At 46.9% G+C, this 25,156-nt stretch overlaps 1 protein-coding gene across 1 annotated transcript in view; it reads right to left on the bottom strand.

Moving 5' to 3' along the window:
- LOC311237264 (solute carrier family 12 member 2-like) overlaps positions 1–25,156 on the bottom strand; it is a gene marked incomplete at its 5' end in the record, with an annotated part of 175,588 nt that overhangs the window by 7,698 nt on the left and 142,734 nt on the right. The window contains 3 exon segments of the mRNA XM_084325070.1: positions 12,754–12,840; positions 15,980–16,091; positions 23,202–23,324. Coding sequence (XP_084181196.1) covers positions 12,754–12,840; positions 15,980–16,091; positions 23,202–23,324 — 322 coding nt within the window.

Genomic DNA, 25,156 nt, shown 5'->3' with positions numbered 1-25,156 from the left:
CACTTTCAAAACTTCACGACGAGGTAAACAAACTCCAGACAGCTAATGTTGACGCTGCCATTTTGGTTCTGGGTGATTTCAACAGCGCGCGTCTTAAAAAGGTGTTGCCGAATTTCTATCAGCATGTGACCTGTCCCACCAGAGGCGAGAACATATTAGACCATGTATACTCGCAATTTAAGAATGGGTACAAGTCACAGGCTCTTAGTCCATTCGGTAAGTCCGATCACGCCGCCATATTTCTTTTGCCAAAGTACAAACAAAGTCTCAAGCGAACGCCGGTGGTCTCGCGAGAGGTTAAGCGTTGGGCCGTGACGTCAGAGGAGTCACTCCAAGCTGCACTTGAATGCACAGACTGGAGTGTATTCCGTGATAACACAGCCAATATTAACGAATACACTGAAACGGTGCTTGACTATGTCTGTACTCTGGTAGAAGAAACAATCCCCTCCACCACAATTAAAATCTACCCAAATCAAAAGCCCTGGGTAGACAAATCCGTCCGTGAGGCTCTGAAAGTGCGCACATCAGCATACAACACCGGGCTGGAGACAGGCAACATGGAAGAACACAAGATGGCAAGATACAACGTCAGGAGAGCAGTAAAAGAGGCAAAACGGCGTTACAGGGATAAAGTTGAACTTCAGTTCGAACAGGCTGACTCTAGAGGCATGTGGCAGGGCCTCAGAACAATGACAGATTACAAAGGCACCTCCCTCAAACTGAACAGTGACATCTCCTTAGCAAATGATCTCAATTCCTTCTATGCGAGGTTTGAGGCTGTGAATAAAAACACCAGCCCACAAACCACGGCAATGGGGGGGGGGGGGGGGGGTCTGCTGATGGAGACTCAGTGTTCAGGGTAACAGAGCATGAGGTGAGACGGATCTTTAAAAAAGTGAATATCAGGAAGGCAGCAGGACCGGACGGCATCCCCGGCCGCGTCCTAAAAGTCTGTGCCGACCAACTGGCCCCGGTATTCACTGACATCTTCAACCTGTCCTTGGAACAGGCTGTCATCCCCACCTGTCTGAAGAAGTCCACCATCATCCCTGTACCCAAAAAATCTACGCCCGCTTGCCTCAACGACTACCGCCCTGTAGCCCTCACCTCCATAGCCATGAAGTGCTTTGAGAAGCTAGTGAAGGGCTACATCTGTTCCTCCCTCCCCATCAACCTGGACCCTCTGCAATTTGCATATCGCCCCAACAGGTCCACGGAGGACGCCATAGCCCATGTGCTGCACACAGCAGCATCACACCTGGACAAGAGGCAGGGGAACTATGTGAGAATGCTATTCATCGACTACAGCTCAGCATTCAATACCATAGTCCCCTCCAAACTCATAGCCAAGCTCAGGGACCTGGGCTTGAACTATGACCTCTGCCAGTGGGTCTTGGACTTCCTGACGGGCAGACCCCAGGTGGTAAGAGCAGGCAACTGCACCTCCTCATCCATCACGCTCAACATAGGGGCCCCCCAGGGCTGTGTTCTGAGCCCCCTCCTCTACTCCCTGTACACACATGACTGCGTAGCACAGCGGAACAACAACACCATCATCAAATTTGCTGATGACACAGTAGTGGTGGGCCTGATCTCTGCCAACGACGAGAGGGCCTACCTGGAAGAGGTAGAGAACCTATCACAGTGGTGTCAGGAGAACTGCCTCTCCCTGAACGTCAGCAAAACAAAAGAGATGATTGTGGACTTCAGGAGGTCGGGGGTCAATGACTACAGCCCCCTAAGCATCGACGGGGCACCGGTTGAGAGAGTGAACAGTTTCAAGTACCTCGGAGCCCACATATCCGAGGATTTGACATGGACCACACACATTGACAGTGTTGTGAAGAAGGCACGACAACGCCTCTACTTCCTCAGGCGCCTAAGGAAGTTCCAAGTCAGTCAGAAGATCCTTAGGAACTTCTACTCATGTACAATAGAGAGCATCCTGACTGGCAACATCACCTCCTGGTTTGGGAATAGCACTGCACAAGACCGTAGCAGACTACAAAGAGTGACACGTTCAGCCGAACGCACAATTGGAGGGGGGCTTCCCACCCTCCAGAACATTTACAACAAGCGGTGCAAGGGGAAGGCTAAGAGAATTATTAAGGACTCGAGCCACCCGAACAACTGCCTCTTTGAACTGCTGCGGTCAGGCAAGCGATACCGGAGTCTTAAGGCGAGCACAGAAAGACTCAGAAGAAGCTTCTATCCCCAGGCCATCAGGCTGCTAAACGAACAATAAACACTATGCAACAACCATCAAATGCTCACAGCACACACACCCACACACTCACTTAACAAACAAACACACTGCAGCACCCACTCTCCACACTTTAGATCACACAAACACACTTTATATTTATTGATAAAGGATTTGCACTACAACTCGTACACCTACTGTAAATTGTACCTAAATTGCACCTCATCCTATTTCTGCCTTGCACTATATAGTATTGTATATTAGTACACTACACAGTATTGTATATTATATGGTAACTCAGTTACGTCTACTCTGCATCGAACATTGTACATATGTCTATATTGAACACTGTGACCTCATTTTTTTACTTCTAATTTACATGCTATACTATGTTATTTTATTTCATACTTATCTTGTCTTGCACAGTCTCTGGAGCGTAACAGTAAGAAGCATTTTGTATAAAAGTATTCTGTACTTCTGTATGACAACTATTAAAGAAACTTGAACTTGAACTTGGTAAGATATGATACGTGTTGATAAATACATTGTTGTTAACTAGTGGCACCGTGTTTCACAGAGAAACCAAACGAGTGTCTCTTCATCGGTGGTGACTAGGCTTGGGCGGTATCATTTTTTTCACACCGTCATACCTTGCTGACATAATACCCCGGTATACGGTATATGACGGTATGACAAAAACAATAACGTTAGCATGTAGCCTAGCCATGGCAGACTATTTGATTCCTTAAGGGCTCGAAATTGCCTGGGTTTTGGTCATATGCTCCCAAAATGCTCCCGTTGTTTGGCTACTTCTATGTGCAGTGAAAACTACTCGAATGCTTTATAAACTAGTCATTGATTTAGTTCAGGGTAATCTAAAATTAGCCGCGGAGCTAACGCTAGCTAACGTGAGCTAACGCTAGTTAATCAAGCTCACAGAGAGAGATAAACAGCTGACAGCGGATAGTACAGGACGGTACAAATACAATAAAAAGCGGGTGGGGGCTGTTGTGTAAACCTTGTACTCTTTAGTTCACATATAATAAGAGACAGATTATTTGCTTGCTCCACCAGTGCACAACAACCACAACGCTTTACGATATTTTCACAGCAGTCGCAACATTACCGTAAAACGTGAACACCGTTCACTCGCTCCACTAGTGAGGAATGGTCTCGCCCTCTGCTGGCGCGTGTGTGCACTACACTCAAAACTCTGTTTCACTGTAATAGAAACTGAAGCGCATCTGTGATTTGGACGGTATTGATTTTCAATACCGTCGGGATTTCTAAATACCCTGGTATACCGTAATACCGTCATACCGTCCAAGCCTAGTGGTGACAGAAGGGGACAGTTATTCCAGAGCTGCTCTGCCCCACAGGGTGGTGACAGAAGGGGACAGTTATTCCAGAGCTGCTCTGCCCCACAGGGTGGTGACAGAAGGTGACAGGGTGGTGACAGAAGGTGACAGGGTGGTGACAGAAGGTGACAGGGTGGTGACAGAAGGTGACAGGGTGGTGACAGAAGGTGACAGGGTGGTGACAGAAGGTGACAGGGTGGTGACAGGGTGGTGACAGAAGGTGACAGGGTGGTGACAGAAGGTGACAGGGTGGTGACAGAAGGTGACAGGGTGGTGACAGGGTGGTGACAGAAGGGGACAGTTATTCCAGAGCTGCTCTGCCCCACAGGGTGGTGACAGAAGGGGACAGTTATTCCAGAGCTGCTCTGCCCCACAGGGTGGTGAAAGAAGGTGGCAGGGTGGTGACAGAAGGTGACAGGGTGGTGACAGAAGGTGACAGGGTGGTGACAGGGTGGTGACAGAAGGTGACAGGGTGGTGACAGAAGGTGACAGAAGGTGGCAGGGTGGTGACAGGGTGGTGACAGAAGGTGACAGGGTGGTGACAGGGTGGTGACAGAAGGTGACAGGGTGGTGACAGGGTGGTGACAGAAGGTGACAGGGTGGTGACAGAAGGTGACAGGGTGGTGACAGAAGGTGACAGGGTGGTGACAGAAGGTGACAGAAGGTGACAGGGTGGTGACAGAAGGTGACAGAAGGTGACAGGGTGGTGACAGAAGGTGACAGGGTGGTGACAGGGTGGTGACAGAAGGTGACAGGGTGGTGACAGGGTGGTGACAGAAGGTGACAGGGTGGTGACAGGGTGGTGACAGAAGGTGACAGGGTGGTGACAGAAGGTGACAGGGTGGTGACAGAAGGTGACAGAAGGTGACAGGGTGGTGACAGAAGGTGGCAGGGTGGTGACAGAAGGTGACAGGGTGGTGACAGGGTGGTGACAGAAGGTGACAGGGTGGTGACAGGGTGGTGACAGAAGGTGACAGGGTGGTGACAGAAGGTGACAGAAGGTGACAGGGTGGTGACAGAAGGTGACAGGGTGGTGACAGAAGGTGACAGAAGGTGACAGGGTGGTGACAGAAGGTGACAGGGTGGTGACAGGGTGGTGACAGAAGGTGACAGAAGGTGACAGGGTGGTGACAGAAGGTGACAGGGTGGTGACAGAAGGTGACAGAAGGTGACAGGGTGGTGACAGAAGGTGACAGGGTGGTGACAGGGTGGTGACAGAAGGTGACAGGGTGGTGACAGAAGGTGACAGGGTGGTGACAGGGTGGTGACAGAAGGTGACAGAAGGTGACAGGGTGGTGACAGAAGGTGACAGAAGGTGACAGGGTGGTGACAGAAGGTGACAGAAGGTGACAGGGTGGTGACAGAAGGTGACAGGGTGGTGACAGAAGGTGACAGGGTGGTGACAGGGTGGTGACAGAAGGTGACAGGGTGGTGACAGAAGGTGACAGGGTGGTGACAGAAGGTGACAGGGTGGTGACAGGGTGGTGACAGAAGGTGACAGGGTGGTGACAGAAGGTGACAGGGTGGTGACAGAAGGTGACAGGGTGGTGACAGGGTGGTGACAGAAGGTGACAGAAGGTGACAGGGTGGTGACAGAAGGTGACAGGGTGGTGACAGAAGGTGACAGGGTGGTGACAGAAGGTGACAGGGTGGTGACAGAAGGTGACAGGGTGGTGACAGAAGGTGACAGGGTGGTGACAGAAGGTGGCAGGGTGGTGACAGAAGGTGACAGGGTGGTGACAGAAGGTGACAGAAGGTGACAGGGTGGTGACAGAAGGTGACAGGGTGGTGACAGAAGGTGGCAGGGTGGTGACAGAAGGTGACAGAAGGTGACAGGGTGGTGACAGAAGGTGACAGGGTGGTGACAGAAGGTGACAGGGTGGTGACAGGGTGGTGACAGGGTGGTGACAGAAGGTGACAGGGTGAGGCTTCACGTCGTCATCAAGCGGACAAGTCACTGAGGAACCCACTCCTCTTGGAAACTGGAAGCCGTTCACTAATAAGTTCCTCTTCTAAAGCGTCTAGAGTAATTACTTCAGATTCATCCTAGATCAAACTCTGACTGTACCACACCACACCACCTCTGCATCCAAATGGCAAAATAAATCCTCTTGTTTAATACCGGAGAGAGTCAATAAAGAACATTTTCCTGGAAAGTATTTAAATGGTCGCAGCCTTATTTCAGGCCAAACAGAATCTACTCAAATAAAATACTGTAATGACACAATCACAATGACATCATCACAATTGCATCATCACTATGACATTATCACTATGGCATCATCACTATGACATCATCACTATGCACCTTCTGAATCCAGAGAGACTGTACCTTCAACACAACATTCACAACTTAAAGGGAGATGCCATCCATTTTAAGAATTTGCCTATGTTCTTCCCCAGGACGGTTCAGTGAACACTTTAACACCTTTAACATCTAGTGGCTGAATGTTATCTATAGCACCATCTAGTGGCTGAATGTTATCTATAGCACCATCTAGTGGCTGAATGTTATCTATAGCACCTTTAACATCTAGTGGCTGAATGTTATCTATAGCACCTTTAACATCTAGTGGCTGAATGTTATCTATAGCACTATCTATAGGCCCGGTGGCACAGTGGCTGGAGTGTACCACTTCAGGGTGGCACAGTGGCTGGAGTGTACCACTTCAGGGTGGCACAGTGGCTGGAGTGTACCACTTCAGGGTGGCACAGTGGCTGGAGTGTACCACTTCAGGGTGGCACAGTGGCTGGAGTGTACCACTTCAGGGCCCGGTGGCACAGTGGCTGGAGTGTACCACTTCAGGGCCCGGTGGCACAGTGGCTGGAGTGTACCACTTCAGGGTGGCACAGTGGCTGGAGTGTACCACTTCAGGGTGGCACAGTGGCTGGAGTGTACCACTTCAGGGTGGCACAGTGGCTGGAGTGTACCACTTCAGGGTGGCACAGTGGCTGGAGTGTACCACTTCAGGGTGGCACAGTGGCTGGAGTGTACCACTTCAGGGTGGCACAGTGGCTGGAGTGTACCACTTCAGGGCGCCGGGCCAACCATCAACTCGGGAATTATGACAGCGCTCTGACACACTCATGACTAGGGATGGGTATCGTTAGGATTTTATCGATACTACTACTTTTATCGATACTGCTTAACGGTTCGGTACTTTATCGATACTCTTATCGGTTCTTTTTGATTATTTTTTTTGCAAGAAAAAAAGACAATTAATTAAGAACAGAATCGACATTGCTTTATTATTTATACAACTTAATACTTTATAAATAAGTATTATAAATAAATATAATTTCTTCAGCAACAGCAGCAGCAATGTTCTTTTATATAACTTTATAAATAAATATAATAAATTAATATAATTTCTTCAGCAACAGCAGCAACAATGTTTTAAATGTGTCTGACTCTGAATTATAGACTTTTATAATAAACAACAAATGCAAAAGGCTAACAGAACTGTGACACTCGTTCACCCTATCCTCTGTCATCCTTCCTCTAGCTGCTAGGGTGAAAGGACTTTGGGTGGTGGAGGGAGGTAGAGGGAGGATGTGTGGTGGCCCTGGGCTCACTGGCCTGGGACACATTGGTGGCTGACGCCTCAGCTTGACGATCTATAAAAAGTTTTTAGATTGTAGTATTTGTAGCTAAACAATTATTTTGTTTATTAGCCTATTTGTAATAATTCGTTATTAGCCTAGGAAACTCCGTATCTTGGCTTACCGGCTGCAGTGGACGTGGATGCAGATGGACCACTGCGCGCAAGGCAGTCGAATACGGCGCATTTCTGCACGCTAATATCATGTTTTGCCAACAAATGTTTTGATAGGTTGCTCGTATTGCCACCCTTACTGGCAAATGTTTTGTTGCGCTTGTGGCAACGTACATTGTCGGCATTGACCCTTGTAAAGTATATCCATACTTTAGAACGCTTCGCTCTATCCGCCATGATCACGACTCAGTGCATGCAGAGCTGCTGTCTGTGTGCAGCGCGCTATAGCACGGGGCGTCGGGGAGCACTTTCATTAAGGAGTACCCGTATGTAGTACCCGTATGTCTATGTGTAGCACTAGCGAGCGACTCGCGAGGAGTGTGTGTTATTGACTCGCTGGCTGCGGCTCGCTTCTCGTGCAGAGACAGAGAGAGGATCGCTCGCAACTTTTAAATAATAATAATAATAATAATAATAATAATAATAATAATAATAATAATAATAATTTCTCTAGAGTATCGATAGCAGTACCGAGGACGTCAGAGCTTATAAATACTCCGGTATTTTCTAATATAGTACCGGTTCCCGTTCAAAACCGGGGTCCGGGGGGCATCCCTACTCATGACTCATGACTCACTACTTACTGTACTCAGTATCTGTAGCTCATGACTCACTACTTACTGTACTCAGTATCTGTAGCTCATGACTCACTACTTACTGTACTCAGTATCTGTAGCTCATGACTCACTACTTACTGTAGTCAAGTCAAGTCAAGAGTTTTAATTGTCACGGCATACAGGTATACAATGAAATGCGGGTGGTCTTGCCCGCAACGATGTGCAATACAGTGGTACATATAATAGAATCAAAAGAAGGAAACAACATTGTGCAGTAACAGGTAGCAGGTAACATGGAGTGACATCTCGGTATCTGTACATAGTTATTTACAGAGCATGTGGGACATGCTAGTTAGCTTTGGTAGTGCAATACACTGTTCCTGTTATTCTAATTTAAAGTGTCCTTTCCTTTGGCCATAAGTGTGCGTGTGTGCGACATGAGTGTGTGCCCGCTCATGTTAAAGTGTTAAGTGGCTGCTCGTGTGTGAGCGTGCACAGTGTGCGTGTCGTGTGTGCTTGTGTGTGGACAGTTCAATGTTCTGAGCACTCAATGTTCATTGTTCATGGCTCTGATGGCCTGGGGGAAGAAGCTGAGCCTAAGCCGCTCTGTCCTAGTAGCTGGGGTTCGCAGGCGTCTGCCTGACCTCAGCAGCTGAAACAGGCTGTTATTGGGGTGGTGAGGGTCTTTCATTATCCTGCAGGCTCTGGATTTGCACCTCTTGTTGTATAGAACCTGCAGGGGGGGTAGTGCAATACCCGTGGTACGCTCGGCTGAGCGCACCACTCTCTGTAGGGCCTTCTTGTCCTGTGCCGTGCTGTTTCCATACCAGGCAGTGATGTTTCCGGTCAGGATGCTCTCTACAGCTCCTGAGTAGAAGGACTGGAGTATCTTCCCCGATACTCTGAACTTCCTTAACTGTCTCAGGTGGTAGAGACGCTGTTTCGCCTTCTTTACTACTGTTTCTATGTGTGTTGACCATGTCAGGTCCTCTGAGATGTGGACCCCCAGGTACTTGAAGCTGCTCACCCTGTCCACGGTAGCCCCGTTAATCATCAGTGGTGTGTGCGTCTCCTGCTGTCCTCTCCTATAATCCACGATCAGCTCCTTGGTTTTACCAATGTTCAGGAGCAGGCTGTTGTCCTGGCACCAGCGTTCCAGTACCTCAACCTCCTCCCGGTAGGCCTTCTCGTCGTTGTCCGAGATCAGCCCCACCACCACGTGTCATCTGCGAACTTCACTATGGAGTTGGAGCTGAACTTGGCCACACAGTCGTGTGTGTAGAGTGAGTACAGCAGGGGGCTCAGAACACAGCCCTGGGGGGACCCGATGCTCAGGGTGATGGTGTTGGAGGTCTGACCCCCCACCCTGACCGCCTGGGGTCTTTCGCTCAGAAAGTCCAGTACCCAGGCGCTCAGGGCGGAGCTCAGACCTAGCTCGATCAGCTTGTCCACCAGTCTGGTGGGGACTATGGTGTTGAACGCTGAGCTGTAGTCAATGAACAACAGTCTCACATAGCCCCCCTTCTGACGGTCAAGGTGCGAGAGGGTGCTGTGCAGTACCTGGGAGACCGCGTCGTCGGTGGACCTGTTTGTCCTGTATGCTAATTGCATAGGGTCCATATCACTGGGGAGGGAGGCACAAATGTGGTCCTTGACCAGCCTCTCGAAACATTTCATGACCACAGAGGTGAGTGCCACCGGTCTGTAGTCATTTGGACATGCTGGGGAGGGTTTCTTCGGCACAGGGATGATGGTAGACATCTTGAAGCAGGCAGGGACCACTGACTCCGCCAGTGATTGATTAAATATGGCGGTGAACACAGGGGCCAGCTGGTTGGCACAGGTCTTGAGTATACGTCCTGTTATGCCATCTGGGCCAGCAGCCTTCCTGGTGTTCACCTGCATAAATGCTCTTCTCACACTGTGTTCCGACAACGAGAGAGCGTCCCCCCCCCCTCGCGGTTGCCCCCCCCCCTCCACAACAGCCGGCGCGCCAGTGACATCACTAGCCGGAGAGCCAGCAGCGCCACTGTCTACACCAAACTGAGCGTAGAAGATGTTGAGCTTGTCCGCGAGGGAGGCGTCGTCGCTCCCCATTGAGGGGGCGCTCACTTTATAGTCAGTTATTGTCTTCAGTCCCTGCCATAATCCTCTTGTCGTTTTGTGCCATTTGTGTCTCCAGTTTATCAGCATATGTCCTCTTAGCAAGTTTGACAGCCTTGCGTAGAGTATAGACTGAAGCCTTATACTCCTCCATGTTTCCTGACTCTCTACCCAGGTTGTAGGCGGTGGTACGAGAGTTCAGAGCTGCTCTAATAGTGCTATCCACCCACGGTTTCTGGTTTGGGAAAATCCGCACCGTTTTCCTGGGGACAATACCATCGGCTATTGTTGTTATGTAGCACACCACTGTGTCTGCTAGCTCACTGACGTCACTGGCGCTTCCTTTGAACATATCCCAATCCGTGTCTGCAAGCACGTCCTGGAGCGTGGCCTCTGATTCGTCGGTCCACTTCTTTGTCTCACGTGACACGACTCAGTATCTGTAGCTCATGACTCACTACTTACTGTACTCAGTATCTGTAGCTCATGACTCACTACTTACTGTACTCAGTATCTGTAGCTCATGACTCCTGCTACTAAAATATTCATGTATATGCGGCAATATTGATTGTATAGTGTACTGTATGTGTCCAGTGTAGATATTGATCGTATAGTGTACTGTGTGTGTCCAGTGTAGATATTGATCGTATAGTGTACTGTGTGTGTCCAGTGTAGATATTGATCGTATAGTGTACTGTATGTGTCCAGTGTAGATATTGATCGTATAGTGTACTGTATGTGTCCAGTGTAGATATTGATCGTATAGTGTACTGTATGTGTCCAGTGTAGATATTGATCGTATAGTGTACTGTGTGTGTCCAGTGTAGATATTGATCGTATAGTGTACTGTGTGTGTCCAGTGTAGATATTGATCGTATAGTGTACTGTATGTGTCCAGTGTAGATATTGATCGTATAGTGTACTGTGTGTGTCCAGTGTAGATATTGATCGTATAGTGTACTGTGTGTGTCCAGTGTATATTGATCATATAGTGTACTGTATGTGTCCAGTGTCCTGCGAGGCCCCCTGGTGTTTGTATAGTGTACTGTATGTACTGTATGTACTGTATGTGGTGTTTGCATCAGTCAGTGTGTACCGTTTACTTTCACTCATAATATATAGAAATAAATGGTAAATGGCTGCATTTATATAGCGCTTTAGGGGTTAAGTGTCTTGCTCAAGGACACTTCGACACAATGCGGGGGAATCGAACCGGGAACCTCCGGATTACCAGACGACTGCTCTACCTCCCAAGCCACTGTGTTTATTGCCTATATTTATTGTAATGTGTAATATAACCGATAGGGCATACAAGAAAGGAACCTCTCTTGAGTTATTGTTCCGAATTTGTAAGGAATAAAATTATTTATTTCCCCCCAAATTCAATTGTTGATTAATGAATTTACCATTGACATTTTTTTACAGGTCCAAAATGAATGTCCCCTCCCTACTTGCCCACGTGGAATGCACCCGATTGGATAAATTACATGCTGGTGCTCTAGTGCAGGGGTTCCCAAACTTTTCAGGCCGGGACCCAGAAAATAAGCCGCCGTCAGGCTTTTTTTTTTTTTTGCCATGCGACCGTTTTTTTAAGCCAAATATCACTTCAATCCTATTAAGTTATTTCAAGTTAGTTATTCATTTATATGTGCTATTTATGAGAGGGCTAACTTGTTGCAAAATAATAATGATAATAATAATAGCCTCATTAAAATACTATTGTTGCTTCGGTTGTTTTCAGTGTTTTATGTGCATAATCTGTTATTTAGTTTGAAATGTTCGTTGAAATAAGTAGATTTTTTGTTTTTGTTTATTTATTAAGTTAATATAAACCCATATAGTCACATTTTAGAATGAAATAGAATAGAATTTTAGAATACAACTAGAAACACAAAAAAAATAAATAAAATCAGGCCACTGAACTTAGAAGCAGGCCAGGACAGTGTTTCTAGTTGTATTCTAAAATTCTATTCTATTGTATTCTAAAATGTGACTATATGGTTTTATATTAAAGGAAAACTCCAACATTTTGGGAAATTAGCTTAATTAACATCTTCCCTGGAGTTAGACAAGAAGATACATACCTTTTTTGTCTCTGTGCGTGCATTTAGCTTTGGGAACAGTCGCTCCGTTAGCATAGCTTAGCTTCATCACTGGAAGTGAGGGAGGATAGTAGCCTGACGTTCCCTACAGGTTTGTTGATATTCTCATTCCTTCAAAGGATCCGAACAGATTGAAGTTTATGGATACCATGACTTAAAATCCTCTTACCTTGACGATTAAAAGCCTCCCCAATTTAGAAAACAGTAATCCAATGGCTGGTATTGATAATATACTACTAACTACTGGACGCTCGGAGCTAACCGGAGCTAACACAGAACAGGATGGTAAAGCAAATATAATGACTTCCTTTCTGGGGTTTTCAAAATAAAAGTGCAACGTTTATAGCAGCGGAAAACGTTTATTTTGTACATTATCTAACGTTAACACAAACCTAAACTAACGTTACAACTATCCTAAAGTTAGTTTAGGTTCGTGTTAACGTTAGATAATGTACAAAATAAAACATCTAGTGGCTGGGTGTTATCTATAGCACCTTTAACATCTAGTGGCTGAATGTTATCTATTCTATAGCACCATCTAGTGGCTGAATGTTATCTATAACTATACCACCTTTAAACAAACAGACAAACAAACTAATAAAACAACAGAATTGGCTTCAGTAGGTTCAGTAGGTTTGAAAGAGCTCTCACTTCTCCTTCTTGGGCTTGGTGTTGACGTCTCCCAGCACGTTGATGTCAGAGAAGTCGATCCTGAACTTGCTCAGCAGCGTGGCCATCCTGCAGGAGGAACAAACACACAGTGAGTATGATGTCTAGGGAGGGGGAGGGGGGGGAGGGGGGATGGGGGATGAGGCGGATGGGGGGAGGGGGATGAGGGGGGAGGGGAGGACCAGAGAGCGGTATTTCCTGCTGCAACCTCACATATGGTGAGAAACGCTGCCATATAGAAACTTTTTCATTCAAAAGCGCCGTATCAAAAAGGTAGAGAAATTAAAACCGTGAAATGTCAAATGGTGATAAAATGCCTGATGTTGGGTTCAAGTACACACACTACACACGCTACACAGATAAAAGGCGTGGTTTCTAATTTTAGCAACAAAAGGAGACAGGAGGCAGCTGTGGGAACAAAGAGAAGGAGATACAGAGAGAGATACAGAGAGAGAGAGAGAGAGAGAGAGAGAGAGAGAGAGAGAGAGAGAGAGAGAGAGAGAGAGAGAGAGAGGAGAGGGATAGAGAAAAGAGATATAGAAATATATAGAGATAAGAGAGAGAGAGAAGATAGAGAGATGGAGACAGACAGAGATATAGAGAGAGGGGAAGAGAGAAAGATATATAGAGACAGATATATATATATATATATATATATATATATATATATATATAGAGAGAGAGAGAGAGACAGAGGTGAGAGAGAAAGAGAGAAGAGAGAGATAGAGAAAAGAGATAGAGAAATATATAGAGATAAGAGAGAGAGAGAAGATCGAGAGGTTGTGAGAGAGTGGCAGATGCATTCAGCTGCGTACTGAGAGCATTAGAGAGGATGAGGATAATAATGACAGAAGTGGCACTAAATACAACTTGAGATGAAAGGAGCAGGAAGTGAGATATGGAGTAAATATGACAAAGGAATGTGTAAAGAGAGAACAGAATGTACAAGGAACAAAGCAGGACGGAAAAAAGGGGTGAATGTGTATATACACAGTAGCAGCTAGCTAAAAGACAGAGATAGATAGATATACAGACAGACAAAGACAGGAAATAGAGACGGGAAATAGAGACCGAAAGAGACCGACACACTGGGGACAAGCTCAAAGAGCAGCTTCTCAACCAGAGGAAAGGAGAGGATCTGTCAAAAGAAAAATACATGAAGCTAAAATAGACTGCATGGTCCCAGTCCTGTGGGGGCGGGGTTACTGACTTTAGAAGGAGGACTGTGGGGGCGGGGCTACTGACTTTAGAAGGATGACTGTGGCAGGGACGCGGGAAGTGGGGGTGCGGTGGGGGCTGCAGCACCCCCTGCTGGCGGGGAGTGTAACTGCAACTGCAAGGTTGTTTTGGCTTTTATTCCATTGTAATACCGAGGCTACTCAATGTCACAGAGCGGAGCGGCACTGCAGATTTACCCTACTCTTGGAATTCATTGCCAGATCCTCATAGGGGCGCTGTCTCGATAATGCAGTGTTATTAAAGCAGCGTGTAGCCGACGCATGAACCGGTTGGGATTCGAATAGATGCGGCCTGGAAGCGTCAACGCGGAACTCCGTTGGTAAAAAAAATAGACGCGGCCTGGAATAGTTTTCGCAGTAAAGGAATATATCTGCGGTTTCCCTGGCGGATGGCGAACAAGCCAGCAGAACTATCCGAGCCTCCGGGAGGGTGGTCGAAGACCTTTTGCATGTCTGCGATGTTGTATGCGGGGAACGAATTGCAGAGGGAGGACTGACTGAAGTGGAGAGCTGCCTGTCGCCCATTCTAATGCAGGACCCTTGAGCAGACATGAGGTAAGCGATTTTAGATGTATCACTTTGGAAGTGTGCGGCTGTTGTCCGAATACTAGTGAACATTGAAAAATAAAGGCACGACATTTAGAGACGTCCCCGTCGTAGCGTTCTGGTGCGGGGACATGGGGCTCTCTGTGCGGGGGCGCGACAGGTGGGGTAGGCTGGGCAGAGATGTATGCATCAAAACGGTTACATTGTTTGTCTGAGCGTGAGAGCGCGGAGTTGGGCAGTGGTCTCCTCTAGTGAACGAGAGTGTTGGTTTACCAGAGCGGTAAACCTATGATGTTATTATTATTATATCACTTATCTCAGCACCCCCACTGCTGACTGACTTCCCGCGGCCCTGGACTGTGGGGGCGGGGCTACTGATGTTAGGAGGATGACTGTGGGGGCGGGGCTACTGACTTTAGAAGGATGACTATGGGGGCGGGGCTACTGACTTTAGAAGGATGACTGTGGGGGCGGGGCTACTGACTTTAGAAGGATGACTGTGGGGGCGGGGCTACTGATGTCAGGAGGATGACTGTGGGGGCGGGGCTACTGATGTCAGGAGGATGACTGTGGGGGCGGAGCTACTGATGTCAGGAGGATGACTGTGGGGGCGGGGCTACTGATGTCAGGAGGATGACTGTGGGGGCGGGGCTACTGATGTCAGGAGGATGACTGGGGGGGCGGGGCTACTGATGTCAGGAGGATGACTGGGGGGCGGGGCTACTGATGTCAGGAGGATGACTGGGGGGGCGGGGCTACTGATGTCAGGAGGATGACTGGGGGGGCGGGGCTACTGATGTCAGGAGGATGACTGGGGGGGAGGCCTATAAATTACCTTATTATGGCCAAGTCATACATCTATGGATCGGCCCAAATCTCCTCTTTCCAATGGCAATCTGGATTAGTACCACCAGGCGCCCGTTACAGGGCAGCAAAAACCGTGAATGAAATCTAATGTAGGTACAGTTACTTTTATATAATGTCCATAGATCCGCCATTTTTTACCGGATTGTGACGCGTTTTTTCCCCAAGCAGTTTACAGAAAGGTAAAGAAACAATATACGTTGTATTGTATGGCAATAGCGTTCAGGTTTGTTCGACCCTTGAGATATAATCTCAATATAAGTTTTCACGTCAATATTTTTTCCCCACATCAAGAGACTGCAGCTTTGACTGCGGCTGGTGTGAGCTGGGTAGTGTAGTTTTATGAAATTTCGACGTCCATAGAAAGCCCTGCGTCTCCCTCCTTTGATAGGGTTAGGGTCTTTACTCTTGGCTACAATTGAAAAAGAAAGACAACATGTACTTAATACAGACTGTATTGATTTATCTGTGACGTGAAATAAAAAATCTCGGCCTGGTACCGTGCAGGTACCGATCGGGCTTAAGAGGTTAAGGTAGAGTGTGGTGCGTGTGGTACTTACGCTCTGCGGTCGTGGTCGATCCTGTTGATCTTGCCGCCGATGAAGACACGGATCTTGCAGTCCTTCCACCTCTTCTTATTGGTCAGCAGGTAGGGGATCAGCAGGGTCAGACCTGGAGATGTGACGGCAGCCAGTGGGTTCACTTGGATGTTCTAGTAGCTCTACCAGTGGGTTCACATGGATGTTCTAGTAGCTCTACCAGTGGGTTCACATGGATGTTCTAGTAGGTCTACCAGTGGGTTCACATGGATGTTCTAGTAGGTCTACCAGTGGGTTCACATGGATGTTCTAGTAGCTCTACCAGTGGGTTCACATGGATGTTCTAGTAGGTCTACCAGTGGGTTCACATGGATGTTCTAGTAGCTCTACCAGTGGGTTCACATGGATGTTCTAGTAGGTCTACCAGTGGGTTCACATGGATGTTCTAGTAGGTCTACCAGTGGGTTCACATGGATGTTCTAGTAGGTCTACCAGTGGGTTCACATGGATGTTCTAGCAGCTCTACCAGTGGGTTCACATGGATGTTCTAGCAGCACTACCAGTGGGTTCACATGGATGTTCTAGTAGCTCTACCAGTGGGTTCACATGGATGTTCTAGTAGCTCTACCAGTGGGTTCACATGGATGTTCTAGTAGCTCTACCAGTGGGTTCAAATGGATGTTCTAGTAGCTCTACCAGTGGGTTCAAATGGATGTTCTAGTAGCTCTACCAGTGGGTTCACATGGATGTTCTAGTAGCTCTACCAGTGGGTTCACATGGATGTTCTAGTAGGTCTACCAGTGGGTTCACATGGATGTTCTAGTAGGTCTACCAGTGGGTTCACATGGATGTTCTAGTAGCTCTACCAGTGGGTTCACATGGATGTTCTAGTAGGTCTACCAGTGGGTTCACATGGATGTTCTAGTAGCTCTACCAGTGGGTTCACATGGATGTTCTAGTAGCTCTACCAGTGGGTTCACATGGATGTTCTAGTAGCTCTACCAGTGGGTTCACATGGATGTTCTAGTAGCTCTACCAGTGGGTTCACATGGATGTTCTAGTAGGTCTACCAGTGGGTTCACATGGATGTTCTAGCAGCTCTACCAGTGGGTTCACATGGATGTTCTAGTAGGTCTACCAGTGGGTTCACATGGATGTTCTAGCAGCACTACCAGTGGGTTCACATGGATGTTCTAGTAGCTCTACCAGTGGGTCCACATGGATGTTCTAGCAGCTCTACCAGTGGGTTCACATGGATGTTCTAGTAGCTCTACCAGTGGGTTCACATGGATGTTCTAGTAGGTCTACCAGTGGGTTCACATGGATGTTCTAGCAGCTCTACCAGTGGGTTCACATGGATGTTCTAGTAGCTCTACCAGTGGGTTCACATGGATGTTCTAGTAGCTCTACCAGTGGGTTCACATGGATGTTCTAGTAGCTCTACCAGTGGGTTCACATGGATGTTCTAGCAGCACTACCAGTGGGTTCACATGGATGTTCTAGTAGCTCTACCAGTGGGTTCACATGGATGTTCTAGTAGCTCTACCAGTGGGTTCACATGGATGTTCTAGTAGCTCTACCAGTGGGTTCACATGGATGTTCTAGTAGGTCTACCAGTGGGTTCACATGGATGTTCTAGCAGCTCTACCAGTGGGTTCACATGGATGTTCTAGCAGCTCTACCAGTGGGTTCACATGGATGTTCTAGTAGGTCTACCAGTGGGTTCACATGGATGTTCTAGTAGCTCTACCAGTGGGTTCACATGGATGTTCTAGTAGCTCTACCAGTGGGTTCACATGGATGTTCTAGTAGCTCTACCAGTGGGTTCACATGGATGTTCTAGCAGCTCTACCAGTGGGTTCACATGGATGTTCTAGCAGCTCTACCAGTGGGTTCACATGGATGTTCTAGCAGCTCTACCAGTGGGTTCACATGGATGTTCTAGTAGGTCTACCAGTGGGTTCACATGGATGTTCTAGTAGCTCTACCAGTGGGTTCACATGGATGTTCTAGTAGCTCTACCAGTGGGTTCACATGGATGTTCTAGTAGGTCTACCAGTGGGTTCACATGGATGTTCTAGTAGGTCTACCAGTGGGTTCACATGGATGTTCTAGTAGCTCTACCAGTGGGTTCACATGGATGTTCTAGTAGCTCTACCAGTGGGTTCACATGGATGTTCTAGCAGCTCTACCAGTGGGTTCACATGGATGTTCTAGTAGCTCTACCAGTGGGTTCACATGGATGTTCTAGTAGCTCTACCAGTGGGTTCACATGGATGTTCTAGTAGGTCTACCAGTGGGTTCACATGGATGTTCTAGTAGCTCTACCAGTGGGTTCACATGGATGTTCTAGTAGCTCTACCAGTGGGTCCACATGGATGTTCTAGTAGCTCTACCAGTGGGTTCACATGGATGTTCTAGTAGCTCTACCAGTGGGTTCACATGGATGTTCTAGTAGCTCTACCAGTGGGTTCACATGGATGTTCTAGTAGCTCTACCAGTGGGTTCACATGGATGTTCTAGTAGCTCTACCAGTGGGTTCACATGGATGTTCTAGTAGCTCTACCAGTGGGTCCACATGGATGTTCTAGTAGGTCTACCAGTGGGTTCACATGGATGTTCTAGTAGCACTACCAGTGGGTTCACATGGATGTTCTAGTAGCTCTACCAGTGGGTTCACATGGATGTTCTAGTAGCTCTACCAGTGGGTTCACATGGATGTTCTAGTAGCTCTACCAGTGGGTTCACATGGATGTTCCAATAGGTCTACCGGTAATCCAGTACTTTTGAGTTGGTAAAGACAATGTCCTGTTTTACGAGAGCTGGGATCTGATCTACAGTCAGCGAATCCCCGACAAGGCGAGGAGGCATCACCTTAACCCTTTCACTGCCACACGACAGCCGGTTAACCCTTTCACTGTGACAATACAGAAGGTTAGCCCTTTACTATCACACAACCGCGGAGCTAATGATGCTAATGATGGAGCATCGCCGTCGGTTGTGTGATAGTAAAGGGTTAACCTTCTGTCGTGTGGCTGTTGGGTTTTACAGTCCGAGTCAAGTCACGTGTAAGGATGGTAATTTTTACAATAATATATACAAATGTATAGACGGTTTCAGTGGAATTGCATTGCTATTGAACAGCTTGGACTACAGTTGATTTCAGTGTTAAAAGATGTTCGCCGATAACCACAACTGATGGCATCAAATACAGTCCATACAGAAACCGTCTACATAGGATGTAAAAACACAGGATATGTCAGAACTGCATAATTAATAAAAATACTAAGTGACAGACTAAATTAATCAATAATGACTACAGCAATTTCCAAACTGAAAGAGGCTGCGATCCCTCGTCAAGAGGGGAGAGGTGTCAACACAAGCTACCTAAACAAGTATTCTGGCGCCGTGTGGAATCCCTAACCTACAAGGAAGGAAATGCTTATTTATTCCAACTGGGTAAACATTGCAGTACAAACATGAATCAGACTTGGCCTGGATTCACCGCTGCCTGAGGTATCGTGGAGAATCCTTAAGCACCATGCGCCATCAGAGCCAGGTGTAGCGGAAGGGCACAATGATCACTATTGTTCCCGTGGTTCCTTTTCAGTCAGGCCCCCTATTTAGAACATAAGACCTGAGGTTTGTACCTGGAGCTTGTCCCCACATACGTTGCATTGGTTTGTAGCTAACTATCTGGAGCTAGCATGAGGAACAGCATGGATTGTAGCTAACTATCTGGAGCTAGCATGAGGAACAGCATGGATTGTAGCTAACTATCTGGAGCTAGCATGAGGAACAGCATGGTTTGTAGCTAACTATCTGGAGCTAGCATGAGGAACAGCATGGATTATAGCTAACTATCTGGAGCTAGCATGAGGAACAGCATGGTTTGTAGCTAACTATCTGGAGCTAGCATGAGGAACAGCATGGTTTGCAGCTAACTATCTGGAGCTAGCATGAGGAACAGCATGGTTTGTAGCTAACTATCTCGAGCTAGCATGAGGAACAGCATGGTTTGTAGCTAACTATCTCGAGCTAGCATGAGGAACAGCATGGTTTGTAGCTAACTATCTCGAGCTAGCATGAGGAACAGCATGGTTTGTAGCTAACTATCTGGAGCTAGCATGAGGAACAGCATGGATTGTAGCTAACTATCTGGAGCTAGTGTGAGGAACAGCATGGATTGTAGCTAACTATCTGGAGCTAGTATGAGGAACAGCATGGATTGCAGGGCTGTACGCTAAGCTTTTTCACTAGGGGCACACTTGCCCCTAAATGAGAAATTTAGGGGCAAAGAATATTTTTTAGGGGCACATTTTTAAATAACTATTTTACCATTATAGTAGGGCTGGGCGATATGGCCTCTAAATGATATCGCGATCTTTTTTGGCCATATCACGATACACGATATATATCGCAATATTTTGACATTTCCTCTAAAGCACTTAAAAATGCTTGATTTAACACTTTGATGCATGCAGTCACGCCAATATGATGATTCTAATAAGTCCCTGCAACATATGTTTGCATTATTAAACCATGAAGATGCTTTAAAAAATAATTTAATGAAAATGTACTAAGAGTAGTCTACTGACACTAATAAAAAATGTATTTACATCTAAGACCATTTATATAAAAACTTTTGGGTGCCTTTTTTTGCACAGTACTGTGTTTTCTATCCACTTTAGCCAAACACATATATATATACACACACACTACTGTGAGAAAATAATAATCACACACACAAAGGGATAATGGCTTATAGCAGACTTAATGATTTTAGAATATTTCAGATAATGAAATTAAATGTTTATATCATCAACTATCCAGTTAGTATTTATACTGTCACTGTAACGTTTGGCTACTTTAAATCATTGAATGTAGAGAGAGCTGTACTGTATTGTACCCATTCTGCAATCTGTTAATAAAGTTTTCAATCAATCAGAGCGAGAGAGAGAGAGGGGGCGAGAACGAATGAGAGAGCCAGCCCCCCCCCCCCCGGGTTTTGTTCTAGGTTCGCGTTTTGATCGTCTAAGCTGCCGTAGGTGATGACGTCACACTCGAATGTAAACAGGAAGCGTTTAACAGACGGAGATGGAAAGTGGATGATATACAGTAACAGAAACAAATAACCAATAAATATGAAGTTATGTTTAAACTTCTGTTGTCAAGCGTTGTCAATATAACCCACCCCATTTCCTCCCGAATGGAACTAGTGTTGTGGAGTCCGCTTTGACTGGTGTCCAGGGTTAGCAGCAGCTAACGCTAGTTAGCTTAGCATAATCCTAATGGATACCGTGGATAGCAGCTAACGTTAGCCCATTGCTCGTGTCAATCAAATTGCATGTTATTAAAGGTCCGCGCTGGTCTGTCTAATGAAATTACAACCGCAACATTATGCCCTGGTTGTAGGCTAATGTTTTATCCAATTTGTATGGATTAATTTAGGAGTGAAATGCGAATGAAGGGTTGCAATCACTACTCGCAAGCTTGCCCCCAGATGATATTTTCCACTCGCACCGGCCAGATTAGGGGGCAATTTGCGACGAGATGATCGCAGTGTACAGCCCTGGATTGTAGCTAACTATCTGGAGCTAGTGTGAGGAACAGCATGGATTGTAGCTAACTATCTGGAGCTAGTGTGAGGAACAGCATGGATTGTAGATAACTATCTGGAGCTAGCATGAGGAACAGCATGGTTTGTAGCTAACTATCTGGAGCTAGCATGAGGAACAGCATGGTTTGTAGCCAACTATCTGGAGCTAGCATGAGGAACAGCATGGTTTGTAGCTAACTATCTGGAGCTAGTATGAGAAACAGCATGGATTGTAGCTAACTATCTGGAGCTAGTGTGAGGAACATCATGGATTGTAGCTAACTATCTGGAGCTAGCATGAGGAACAGCATGGATTGTAGCTAACTATCTGGAGCTAGTATGAGGAACAGCATGGTTTGTAGCTAACTATCTGGAGCTAGCATGAGGAACAGCATGGTTTGTAGCTAACTATCTGGAGCTAGTGTGAGGAACATCATGGATTGTAGCTAACTATCTGGAGCTAGTGTGAGGAACAGCATGGATTGTAGCTAACTATCTGGAGCTAGTATGAGGAACAGCATGGTTTGTAGCTAACTATCTCGAGCTAGCATGAGGAACAGCATGGTTTGTAGCTAACTATCTGGAGCTAGCATGAGGAACAGCATGGTTTGTAGCTAACTATCTGGAGCTAGTATGAGGAACAGCATGGTTTGTAGCTAACTATATGGCGCTAGCATGAGGAACAGCATGGATTGTAGCTAACTATCTGGAGCTAGTATGAGGAACAGCATGGATTGTAGCTAACTATCTGGAGCTAGTATGAAGAACATCATGGATTGTAGCTAACTATCTGGAACTAGTGTGAGGAACAGCATGGATTGTAGCTAACTATCTGGAGCTAGTATGAGGAACAGCATGGATTGTAGCTAACTATCTGGAGCTAGCATGAGGAACAGCATGGTTTGTAGCTAACTATCTGGAGCTAGCATGAGGAACAGCATGGTTTGTAGCTAACTATCTGGAGCTAGTATGAGGAACAGCATGGTTTGTAGCTAACTATCTGGAGCTAGTGTGAGGAACTGCATGGTTTGTAGCTAACTATCTGGAGCTAGCGTGAGGAACAGCATGGTTTGTAGCTAACTATCTGGAGCTAGTATGAGGAACAGCATGGACTGTAGCTAACTATCTGGAGCTAGTGTGAGGAACTGCATGGTTTGTAGCTAACTATCTGGAGCTAGTATGAGGAACAGCATGGATTGTAGCTAACTATCTGGAGCTAGTATGATGAACAGCATGGTTTGTAGTGTAGCTAACTATCTGGAGCTAGTATGAGAAACAGCATGGATTGTAGCTAACTATCTGGAGCTAGTGTGAGGAACATCATGGATTGTAGCTAACTATCTGGAGCTAGTGTGAGGAACAGCATGGATTGTAGCTAACTATCTGGAGCTAGTATGAGGAACAGCATGGATTGTAGCCAACTATCTGGAGCTAGCATGAGGAACATCATGGATTGTAGCTAACTATCTGGAGCTAGCATGAGGAACATCATGGATTGTAGCTAACTATCTGGAGCTAGTATGATGAACATCATGGATTGTAGCTAACTATCTGGAGCTACTTGTTACTCGAGTTATATCGAGTAACAAAAATAAATAAACCAACTGCCACTCGGAGCGCCCCCTGGTGTTGGAGCAGACTCACCTCCGTCGTCGAACAGCCACCACACGTCCACGGTGCCCTTGCCCTGCTTCTGCTGGAACTGCTGGCTGGCCTCCAGCAGCCTCTGGTCGGACACGTTCAGCGGCACGGTGGGGCTCTTCTTGTCTGTGGTGGGGAGGAGGGGTCACCACGGGGTCACCACCACACACACACACACACACACACACACACACACACACACACAAGGAGAAAATAAATTAATTTATAAAGTCAACCAGCGAGCTCAGACAAGTAATTACTATCGTGTCTAAAGGTGACAAGAGTTGCTCTGTGTGCGACACGTTCGAGCTCATCTGCATGTGTGTGTTTATGTGTAACATGTGTGCGACAGGCTACTCTGTGTGTGTGTGTGTTTATGTGTAACATGTGTGCGACAGGCTACTCTGTGTGTGTGTGTGTTTATGTGTAACATGTGTGCGACAGGCTACTCTGTGTGTGTGTGTGTGTTTATGTGTAACATGTGTGCGACAGGCTACTCTGTGTGTGTGTGTGTGCTTGTGTGTAACGTGTGTGTGACAGGCTACTCTGTGTGTGTGTGTGTGACGTGTCTGTGTGTGTGTGTGTAACATGTGTGCGACAGGCTACTCTGTGTGTGTGTGTGAGAGAGTGACTCACTCCTTGGATGGTAACAAGTTACAGCCATCTGGAGACGTGGCTGAGACGTGGTTTATGTAACCAGTCACACTACAGTGCAAAGCCATGTGTGAGGTGGGCTGGTGGAATGTCACCCGTCAGTGAGAGTGTGTGTACTGCGACGATGGTCCACGGTACCGTCAGTGAGAGTGTGTGTACTGTGAGGGTCCACGGTACCGTCAGTGAGAGTGTGTGCACTGTGACGATGGTCCATGGTCGATGGTACCTTCATCGCGGTCACTTGTTGGTCAAGTTGCAAAGCTAGACCCCGTCATCATGTTCCTCCAGAGTTGGTTGTAAACCCAAACCCGTACCTCACCCTAGAACCAGGGCAGCACCGACACCAACACTGCCGTCAGATATCGGCCTGAGAACGGGTTCTGACTTTGCAGCTTGACCAGCGAGTGAGACCCTTCTACAGGTGTCGCCTGAAAGGCAGGTCTAAATGAGAGCAACCATCGGTTAACAGGCAGGAAGAAGACCAGAGAAGAGAAGAAGAAGACCAGAGAAGAGAAGAAGACCAGAGAAGAAGAAGACCAGAGAAGAGAAGAAGAAGCAGGTCAACCTCAGCGACTGGGCTCAATTCACTTTCAGTGCAATCAATGCAAGATGTTAATCGGTACGTTTCTCAACACAATCCCTGCTGTTCCTCATACTACCTCCGGGGACTGAGCACAAACTACTGCAGAGTCAATGGAGCTCCTGTCTAGTGCACACACACACACACACACACACACACACACACACACACACACACACACACACACACACACACACACACACACACACACACACACACACACACACACACACACACACACACACACACACACACACACACACACACACACACACACACACACACACACACACACACACACACACACACACACACACACACACACACACACACACACACACACACAGGAGCATTGACTTTGCAATAGTTTGTGGCTAACTAGAGGAACAGTGAGGTTTGCACTGATCAACAGAATCATTGGTAAATAGGAAATAGGGCTAAATAACAACCATCCCTTTAACAGACACTGGTCTGGAGCGCTGCTACGACACTGAAGTAAATGGTCCATTTCCATTGTGAACAGACTGATAAGAGAATGAATGGGCAGAGTCTGCTGAGGATACAGAACTGTGATATTAAGACAAACTGAGACGAAAAAGAGTGGAGGAGAGAGAGAAGCGGTCAGAGGCTGTAGAAGAGTGGAGCGCTGTCACCAGAGAGAGAGAGAGAGAGAGAGAGAGAGAGAGAGAGAGAGAGAGAGAGAGAGGAAATGTAAACATGGTGC

The sequence above is a fragment of the Notolepis coatsorum genome (genome assembly GCF_963971535.1).
Source record: "Notolepis coatsorum genome assembly, chromosome: 11".
Taxonomy (NCBI): domain Eukaryota; kingdom Metazoa; phylum Chordata; class Actinopteri; order Aulopiformes; family Paralepididae; genus Notolepis; species Notolepis coatsorum.
The sequence above is the reverse complement of the archived record's forward strand: the minus strand, read 5'-3'. Positions and strand labels throughout refer to the sequence as shown.